This window comes from Cebus imitator, unplaced genomic scaffold (assembly GCF_001604975.1).
Source record: "Cebus imitator isolate Cc_AM_T3 unplaced genomic scaffold, Cebus_imitator-1.0 Scaffold750, whole genome shotgun sequence".
Classification (NCBI taxonomy): Eukaryota; Metazoa; Chordata; class Mammalia; order Primates; family Cebidae; genus Cebus; species Cebus imitator.
In genome coordinates, this window is record NW_016108065.1 from 309,606 (window position 1) to 320,074 (window position 10,469).

At 44.8% G+C, this 10,469-nt stretch overlaps 1 protein-coding gene across 1 annotated transcript; it reads right to left on the reverse strand.

Moving 5' to 3' along the window:
• Positions 1-166: 166 nt before the first annotated feature.
• On the reverse strand, positions 167-1,129 carry LOC108296900 (39S ribosomal protein L48, mitochondrial-like). The gene is given in 2 exon segments (XM_037735207.1): positions 167-657; positions 660-1,129. Coding segments are annotated over 2 exon segments (627 nt in total). The 5' UTR covers positions 1,030-1,129; the 3' UTR covers positions 167-400.
• Between the last annotated feature and the right edge of the window lie 9,340 nt (positions 1,130-10,469).

Here is a 10,469-nt window from a genome sequence, read left to right on the forward strand (position 1 = left end):
TTTTAGGTGGAGTCTCACTCTGTTGCTCAGGCTGGAGTACAGTGGCATGATCTTGGCTCACTGCAACCTCCGCCTCTCAGGTTCAAGTGATTCTCTTGCCCCAGCCTCCTGAGTAGCTGGGACTGCAGACATGTGCCACCACACCAGGCTGATTTTTTTTTTTTTCACACATCAGTAGCAGATTTTTATTAGATGGAGGATAACAAGGGTTAGCTCATAGGTAAGTGGTAACAAATGGCAAGTACAGCCATGCCATGGAGGAGTGCGGGCATTACTGGCTATGGGAATGTGTACTTATGAAATCTAAAGGTCAGGTCTCCTGATGAACTCTGACCACCCAGTAAGCTCTTCTCGTTGGCACTCAATATGACCAGTGCTGGCATGAAAGGGTCTACAGTAGCTAGTTCAACTTAGCCAATAGTTCTTCCAGCTCTGGTCGAGCTTTGAATCTTCCCTTGAAGTCTTCTTCAGTGTGCTCCTTCACTAACAATCTGACTCCTTCAGGAAGATTGCTTTGGATTATTTCCAAGAAAATCTCTGCAAATGTAGCACTCAAACCGCTGATCTGAACCACTCGCTCATGGATGGTAAGCACTGAGTCCAGGAACATTTTGCTGCCTTGGTGCTGCAACTGCAACACTTCTAAGGTTTTGGTTAACTTTCTTCGACTTTAATGGAGAGAGAGTTGCAGAGGTTGTGAACATGCTGGGCATAACCTTCTGCCTGGGTCATGTCATATGCAGTCAGATGAATGTTTAAAACCCCATATTCATAATCTGTCCCCAAATTAATGGGTCTCACTTCCAGTTTTCCCCTCTTCTTCTTGGGCTCTTCTGCTTTAATTAGGTGCTTGTACTTTCCAATGCCATGGGTGGGTTTTGTCTTGTAGGGCCGACTAGTACTTAGCAGAATGCCACCTACAGAATAGATGGGCTTCTCTCCTGAAGTTCTAAACCTTAAGAGAGAAAAAGCTTGCTTTAAAATGGTATTATTCCTCAGGCACAGCATCTTTTCCAAGGTTCCGCTCATCCTTTGCTGCTGTGCGGCCTCTAGCTGTGCAAACCGAAGATCCGCCCCCGCAGCCGCGTTCCCTGGGCGTCTGGAAACACTAACAGAACGGCCTTGACCAAGTGCAGCCGATTTTTGTAGTTTAAGTAGAGATGGGATTTCACCATGTTGGCCAGGCTGGTCTTGAACTCCTGACCTCAAGTGATCCATCTGCCTCGGCCTCCCAAAGAGCTGGGATTACAGGCCTCAGCCACCATGCCCAGCCTCTTTAAGCCAATTGACTAGAGCTCTTTTACATTGTTTGGTAGCAAAATGTCACTTCCACATGACAAATATAAACATGTAGACATAGCAGACACACAGACAGTGGCAGATCCTATGAGATTTGCCTGTTTTCAAAAATCCTCCCCTTTCTTTAGACTATTAATAAAGAAAGTTACAGGAGCACAAACACAGAAGCTGACAAAAGTTAAAGGAGAGTTACCATCCCAGGCCTTCTAAAGAAAGAAAGAATTGAAGCAGCACAGGTACAGGAGAAGTTGAACTTTTCAGATATCAACTTGGAAATTTTAAAAAGAAAGAGATTATGGAATTTTAAAACTAAAACCTTTTTGCAATTCCATTAAGTCAATATTTCAGTGGGCCCCTGCTAGTACCTTAGCTTCAGATTTTGGGCAACTCTTTTGCGGACTCTGAGGCCCAAAGTTGGATGCCAATTATTGTTGATGAAAATAGTCAGATTCTGTAAAATATTTGAAGATATTTATTCTGAGCCAAGTATGAGTGACTAATGACCTGTGACACAGCCCCAGGGTTTCCTGAGAACATGTGCCCAAGGTGGTCAAGCCACAGCTTGGTTTTATACATTTTAGGGAGACATAAGACATTAATTAATACATGTAAGATGTACGTTGGTTTAGTCCAGAAAGGTGGGACAACTCAAAGCAGGGAAAGTGGAGAAGCTTCCAGGTGATAGGTAGATTCAAAGATTTCCTGATTGGCAATTGGTTAAAAGAGTTATTATCTAACTCTTACTCTGGAATCAATAGAAAAGAATATTTGGGTTCAGATAAAGGGTTGTGGAGAACAAGGTTTTATCACGCAGATGAAGCCTCCAGGGAGCAGGCTTCAGAGCTCTTATCACACCTAAAAATGTGTTAGCCTCTTAGTTAATTTTCTCTTGGAACGAAGGAAAGACCTGCAAAGAAAAGGGAGTTTTCTTCAGAATGCAGATTTTCCCTGTGAGAGACAGCTTTGCAGGGTCCTTTCAAAATATGTCAAGTAAATATATTTTGGGGGTAAAATACTTTGGTTTCTTTCAGGGCCTGCTATCCATCATGTGATGCTATACTAGTGTCAGGCTGGAATTTAGTGTCTTATTGCTACAAAAAGTCTGTACTGTCAATCTCTCTCTTTTTTTTTTTTTTTTTTGAGACGGAGTTTCGCTCTTGTTGCCCAGGCTGGAGTGCAATGGCGCCATCTCGGCTCACCGCAACCTCCACCTCCTGGGTTCAGGCAATTCTCCTGCCTCAGCCTCCTGAGTAGCTGGGATTACAGGCATGCGCCACCATGCCCAGCTGATTTTTTGTAGTTTTAGTAGAGACAGGGTTTCACCGTGTTGACCAGGATGGTCTTGATCTCTTGACCTCGTGATCCACCCGCCTCGGCCTCCCAAAGTGCTGGGATTACAGGCGTGAGCCACCGCGCCCGGCTTTTTTTTTTTTTTTTTATGAGATGGAGCCTCACTCTGTCACCCAGGCTGGAGTGCAGTGGTGCGATCTCAGCTCACTGCAACCCCTGCCTCCTGTGTTCAAGCTATTTCTTCTGCCTCAGCCTCGCCTCCTGAGTAGCTGAGACTACAGGTGTGTGCCATCATACCCAGCTAATTTTTGTATTTTTAGTAGTGATTGGGTTTCACCATGTTGGCTAGGCTGGTCTGGAATGCCTGACCTCAGGTGATCTGCCCACCTCAGCCTCCCAAAGTGCTAGGATTACAGGCATGAGCCACCATGCCCAGCCAATCTTAACATCTCTGTTTTAATAATAATGCTGGTCAGTTGTGCATGAATTCCAAAGAGAGGATGATATTATGAGATATGTCCCACCTTTCCCCCACCCTCACCACTTCCCGTAATGGCCTGAACTAGTTTTTCATGTTTACTTTGGAATGCCCTTGGCTGACAGGAGATCCATCAGTCAGTTGGAAGGCTTAAAATTTTAGTTTGGTTTACAACAGCAAGCAGGGAGACTACAGTAGTGTGTGGCATCAGGTAGCTACTAATTGTTTAAAAAAGTTTTAAGTTGTTAGCCAATCGGGTTTTAGTTTAGATTATGAGGTCTGGAACCACATGGAGATAAGGCACAGCAGTAAGGACAACCCCAAATGCATAAGGAATAAATTTGTTGTATTCCCTTTGTTCTTTGTACTCTCATGGCACGATGGCTAGTGAGAGTACCCTTCCTGCAGTCCAGGAAGTAAAAACCATGTTGCTGAAAGATCCTTTGTCTCAGTGCTAATATTTCTTTGGGGCACCGAGCATCTATTTCCATCATTTATTTCCAACAAAATGTTAATGAGCCCCTGCATTTATCTCACCTTCTTCCCCAAGCCCCACTGAAATGGCCAAACAAACATTACAATTTTTAAAATTCTGTATTAGTTCTGGAGAACAACAGGTTGGAAAAGTTGAGACATTTCCATAAAATATAGTGGGGATGGAATGAGACTACAGGAAATGCTGACCATCCCACAGTTCAAGAAGTGAGTTGTCTGCATTTGCCAGCAGGAAATGCCTTGTCTTAGAGCAACCAGGCCTGCCAGTGAGAGTAGATGACTGAAGGAAGACAAATCATAGGACGCCAGTCTATGCCCAACCCAAGTAGCCCACTGAATCCAGCACGGGGCATTGCTTCAGTGGGTTTCCAGTTCAGGTCCTGGTCTGGCAACAATACATAGAAAAGCAATCTCTTGGGTGGGTGTGGTGGCTCATGCCTGTAATCCCAGTGCTTCGGGAGGCCAAAGGGGGAAGTTTGCTTGAGCCCAAGAGATCAAGACCAGTCTGGGCAACATAGTAAAATCTTATCTCTATTTTTTTTTTTAAAGAAATCTCTCATTTGAGCAGTTAATGTCCCGGGCGCGTGATGACTTCCCAGGTAATAATGCTGGATTGTTGTGTATATAACTAACATTTGCTGAGCATTTGCTCTGTGTTGGACACTATGCTAACCTGTCTACTTAATTTATCGTAACCTTTTTTTTTTGAGACTGTAGCTCACTATGTTGCCTAGGCTATAGTGGCACAATCATGGCTCACTGCAGCTTTAGCCTCCCAGGCTGAAGCAATCCTCTCACCTCAGCCTCCCAAGTATCTGGGACCTACAGGGACATACCACCACATCTGCTAATTTTGTTATTTTTTGCAACACTAGAACTAGTTTTGTAAGAATATTGTAATGTATTGTAATATTATAATACACACAAATATTTTCTCTCTTCTATACTGAGAGAAGGGTATTAAAATCTCATAACTCTCTATTTCTTCCTCACTGTCATTCTTTCATTTTTTGGCTTCATGCATTTTGAGTTCTGGTTATAGGTTCTTATACATTGATGCCTGCTATGGGGTTCCTGAGGAGTGAACCCTTTCATCATTATGAAAAGCCCTTCTTAGCTCTGGTAACCCTCCTTGTCCTTAGGTTTATTTCATCATTAATATAGTCCATACCAACTTTCTTTTTTTAAAAAATTAATTTTTAGGCTGGGCGTGGTGGCTGACCCCTGTAATCCCAGTACTTTGGGAGGCCAAGGCTGGGGAATCATGAGGTCAAGAGATCGAGACCATCTTGGCCAACATGGTGAAACCCCGTCTCTACTAAATATACGAAAATTAGCTGGATGTGGTGGTGTGCACCTGTAATCCCAGCTATTAGGCAAACTGAGGCAGGAGAATTGCTTGAACCCAGGAGGCAGAGGTTGCAGTGAGCCAAGATCACACCACTGCACTCCAGCCTGGTGACAGAGCGAGACTCTCTCAAAAAAAAAAAAAAAAAAAATTAACTTTTATTTTAAGGTCAGGGTAGAGACAGGGTCTCCTTAATGTTGCCCAAGTTGATCTCAAACTCCTGGGCTCAAGTTGTCTCTCCACTTTGGCCTCCCCAAATGCTGGAATTATAGGTATAAGCCAGAACACCCAGCCAATTTATCTTTATCTTAGCAACAGCTCTATGTGGGAGGTACTATTATGCCCACTTTACAGATAAGAACACTGAAGCTTAAGGAGCCACATCACTTGTCCAGTGGTTCAGGAAAAAAAAAAAAAACACCTGTCAGGTACTATGCTTAGGATCTGGTGACAAACTAAGCTGTACTCCAAATCCCCAAGTCAGGAGTTTACCTATATAGCAAGTAGCCTTTCTTGAGCCCCTGGCTCTTCATCTGCAAAAGTACTGCAAAAAAGTAAATTTCAAAAGACTGAAATCTCATAGAGTGTATTATTGAATCACAGTGGAAATGAATTAGAAATCGAGATTTATGACTTTAAGTAGTTATAGTAAAAAATAAGAATGGTTTTAAACCAATTATCTTAATTTCCACTTTAAGAAGCTAGGAAAAAGAAGAGTGCAGTAAATCTAAAGCAAATAAAAAAAAAAAAAAAGGAAATCATAAAGAATAGAAATCAGTAGGAAAAAGACAAAAAGGGTGATTTTAAATCCTCGTCTGCTAATATCACCTGTGGGACTACTTCTCCCTCTCTCTTGCCCCTCCCTCCCTCCTTCCCTCCATCTCTTTCTGTTTCACTGTCTGTCTAAATATAGTGGTTGGGGGGATACTCTTGCTTTGTTCCTCTCTAGTTTCTTCATTAAGAATAATGTAGGCTTGCCGGGCGTGGTGGCTCAAGCCTGTAATTCCAGCACTTTGGGAGGCCGAGGCGGGTGGATCACGAGGTCAAGAGATCGAGACCATCCTGGTCAACATGGTGAAACCCCGTCTCTACTAAAAATACAAAACATTAGCTGAGCATGGTGGCGCGTGCCTGTAATCCCAGCTACTCAGGAGGCTGAGGCAGGAGAATTGCCTGAACCCAGGAGGCGGAGGTTGCGGTGAGCCGAGATGGCGCCATTGCACTCCAGCCTGGGCAACAAGAGCGAAACTCCGTCAAAAAAAAAAAAAAAAAAGAATAATGTAGGCTTTTAGGGTGATGTAGATGCACTGCCAATTCACTGCATGACCCCCTAAGCAATCACGTAACCTCAACAAGCCTTTGAGTGATGCCAGCTAGGTCTCAGGAAAGCAGATTGTTTGTTTATGCACTAATGTGTTGAGCAATTCACAGCTTCATTCCCTTAGCCATGATGGGGGTGTTATTTCCGAGTATTTGGGGTTCTAACATCTTGGAGAGCCAGAAAGCTATATTTTAATCTGTGAGTAAGCACCACCTAGAGATCTAACGAAGGGCTGCCTGACAGCTGAAGACCAAACCTGGGAACACCAAAGCAGAGCGCTCCTTTCTGTTAAATCTGGGAAGGAATTAGTATTTTAAAAAGAGGCGTGTCTCAGGGGCAGATTACAAGATGAGTTAGGGTTAGAGATGTCTCCTGCATGTTACTTAGCAATAGAAAGTGTTCTACAACTTTGACCTTGTTGAAAGCACTGCAGCAAATGCCTCCCACAGAAGGTGCCTGCTCTGTCCCTGTGGCTCCACCCATCAGGGTAGGTGCTCCAGAAAGTTTAATGAATAAACAGACCCTCTATACTGAGAGACAGGATGAGCTAGAAAAACTAGGTGGAAACGGGGGTGAGAGGGCTGATTGCAGTGGCTCATGCCTGTAATCGCAGCACTTTTGGAGGTGAAGGTGAAAGGACTGTTTGAGCTTAGGAGTTTGAGACCAGCCTGGGCAACATAGTGAGACTCCATCTCTACAAAAAATAAATTAAAAGGTTAGCTAAGTGTGGTGTGTGCCTGTAGTCCTAGCTACTTGGGAGGCTGAGGTGGGAGGATTGCTTGAGCATGGGAGGTCGAGGCTGTAGTGAGCTATGATCATGCCACTGCACTCCAACCTGGGTGATGGAATGAGGACCTGTCTCAAAAAAGAAAGAGAGAGAGAGAGAAAAAAAAAGAGAAAGAAAGGGAAGGAAGGCAAGAAGGAAGGCAGGGAGGAAGGTAGGGAGGGAGGGAGAAATAAAGAAGAAAGAAAGAGGCTGGGCACGGTGGCTCATGCCTGTAATCCTAGCACTTTGGGAGGCTGAGGCAGGTGGATCATCTGAGGTCGGGAGTTCCAGACCAGCCTGACCAACATGGAGAAATCCCATCTCTACTAAAAATACAAAATTAGCCGGGTATGATGGTGCATGCCTGTAATCCCAGCTACTCAGGAGGCTAAGGCAGGAGAATCACTTGAGCCTGGGAGGCTGATATTGTGGTGAGCTGAGATGGTGCCTTTGCACTCCGGCCTGGGCAACAAGAGTGAAACTCCATCTAAAAAAGAAGAAAGAAAGTAAGAAAATAGAAATAAATAAGTAAATAAATAAATGTGGATGAGATATGACCACAGAACTATGATAGCTCATGAAGAGAAACAGGGATGTTTCAATAGCATTTAATGAAAGAACGTGAGCCTTGAAGTTAGGCCCACTTTGGGGGTTATATTGCGTTCCCTCCAATGTGCCTCATAAGTTCAGGGAGGCCATGAAAACCACTTCTGGGGCTGTGAGAAGCAGAGATAGCATCTTCAAGATCCCAGCCCAGTCCCTGGCACCCAGGGTGTGCCCATGTAATGATCTTTGTGATGCAGTGGGAGCAGCTCGACTCAAGCTTCCTGCAGAGTGTGTCTCACAGTAACGGCAGACACTGGGCCCCTTCTGAGAGGAACGGGGTTCTGAGCCATGAAAAAATGCACTGCTCTGCTTTTCCCTGCAGAACTTATCTCCTCAGAATTTCCCTCTTGCTGCCCGTATTCAGAGTTTCTGCCAGACTTGGCTGAAGTCTGGGGAGGTAATGGGCTAGGACTGGGATGCGGCCCAATAACCTGTGCACCATGGGAAACCCAGCAACCCTAAACTCCCTGCAGGTCTCTATGAAAGGAGTTGATTGGTGTGAACACATCGGAATCAGGAGTTTACTCGGGTACAGGACGAAGCTGATCATTCCTAGCATCACTGCACTGAACATGGGCAGCAGCTTCAGGTACCTGCACAGGAGGCAGCTGCCTTTCATGTGAGCCATGCTCTTCCCTGCCAGGCAGCGCTGGACAGAAACCTGCCAAGGAAACACAGGTGGGCAAGGCGGGTGAGGTGGGCAAGGCGGGTGTGGTGGGTGAGGGCTTTAGCAGGTTGGAGAGCCTCAGCACAGGTAGGACAACTGCGTGACCTGCTGCAGCAGTGGGACGTGCCCTCTGGTAGCTTCTTGCCAAGCTGAGCACCCCTCGTCCAGGCACCTCTAGGGCATCCACATCCAGGGTCACTTGTGTGAACAAGCAGCATGTTTTGCCCAGTGTATAGCCGCCAGGGGAGACTGGGATGGTACTGGTGACCTTGGCCTCATTGCTAGTGACATAAACCAGTCCAGTTGGGGCTTACAAGCTTGCGGGGCTTACAAGCACTCCCCTGGCGAGAATGAGCCTCCATCCTAGAGGCCATGGACCATCTCTGCCATGCAGAAAGAAGAGGCTCCTACGACATCGGTCAAGGTGAAGATGGCCCCTGGTAATAAATGAGTGTTCAGAAGACCAACGTCATTCATCTAAACTGAAAGGAACTACTGAAGACCTGTAAAACACAAAACTCTCCCAGGAGATGTGGCAGGATCCATTTCATGGCGCTAGTGCCTTGAGAGGTAGTTTGCACTCAGGCCGGACTCAGTGATGCTGGTGAGTGGAGAGAGAAGCACTTAATAAAGAAGAAAGACGTGTGCATCAAAACAATGCACTAAAAATTATGCTCTTGAAGAGCATTTAAATATTGTGAACCAATGCCCATAGTGTGATTGCGACTAAAAGGCAAGGATAGAGAATAATGCGAACACTGTTACTCTCTACCTAGAAAGAAGTCCACAGGAATAAGGCCAGGTGTCGTGGCTCATGCCTGTAATCCCAGCACTTTGGGAGGCTGAGGTGGGAGGATCATGAGGTCAGCAGATCAAGACCATTCTGGCTAACACAGTGAAACCCTGTCTCTACTAAATATACAAAAGATTAGCCGGGCATGGTGGCCGGGCATGGTGGTGCATGCCTGTAGTTGCAGCTACTTGGGAGGCTGAGCCAGGAGAATCGCCTGAACCCAAGAGGCGGAGGTTGCAGGGAGCTGAGATTGTGCCATTGCACTCTAGCCTGGGTGACAGAGCGAGACTCCTTCTCAAAAAAAAAAAAAAAAAAAAAAAATGTCCACAGGAATAAACATGATAATAGTGGTAATCAAGGTGTGGGAGGGCTAACAAATAGGACTTGCATTTTCTTCTTTACATTTCCTTTACTTTCTACCTGCATGACTTTAACAATGGAGGAAGAACCCAAGGGTAATCCTGCCCCATGCAACAGGTACTGATCCTCGGGGGTTTCCTGGACATCCTGTTCCTGGACTCTTCGTGTACGTGGGCCACTGCTAAGCAGGTGGGGGGACAGACATGTTGCATCTTCTGGTCTTTGCTTAGCCCTGGGCACAGAGGAGATAGTCTCCATGGAAGGGATGAAGGAGCAGGGCCAGGGCAGAAATGCACCTTTCATTTTGAGGAAAGGGTGACATAAGGACACAAAATCATTCAACATAGAACATCCTAAGCACTTTAGCATATCATCACATGTCACAAAGCATGAGAAGAGAAGGGCCAAAGGTGAACAATTTTCCTTCTGTCAGTTTATTTGCTTCTTTTTAAATTAAAATCTCAGCTTGAATTATTTCCTTTACTAGTTAGGAAGTTATATACTCTACTTGTATGCTTTTACTAACTACTCTTACAATTTTAATATGGATGCAAGTTAAAGTCTGACATAAATCAATATCCCCACGGTTTTCCTGTCCATAGATTTAATTCCAAACTGTGGTCCAATATTTTGGTGTTGTCTTGTGCCTGGCTTCCTGTGCTAGTAATAATTAATGTTTGTAGCCAGTGCTTTAGATTTACTCATGAGCCTGTCAATTTATCTGCAGACTGTTCTTCCTCACTCTTTAGTGCTTTCTTTTTCTATATATCCATCCTTCAGTCTTCCTTTGGGGAAGGATATGCATTTATTTTGCCCTTGGTTTGGGGTAGCACCTTAACTGGGTGTGTAATTTGAAACAGAGTTCCCCCAGTATTTTGAAGCACATTCTACTCTACCTTTTGATGTACATTGTTGCTACTGAGAGGTCTGTTGTTAGCATTAATTGTCTTCTTTTACAAGTAGTCTTTTTCTCAGGTGGCTTTTAAAATCTCCTTTTCTTAGGTGTTCTGAACTTTCATTATGGTGTGTCTCTGTATGAACTTTCA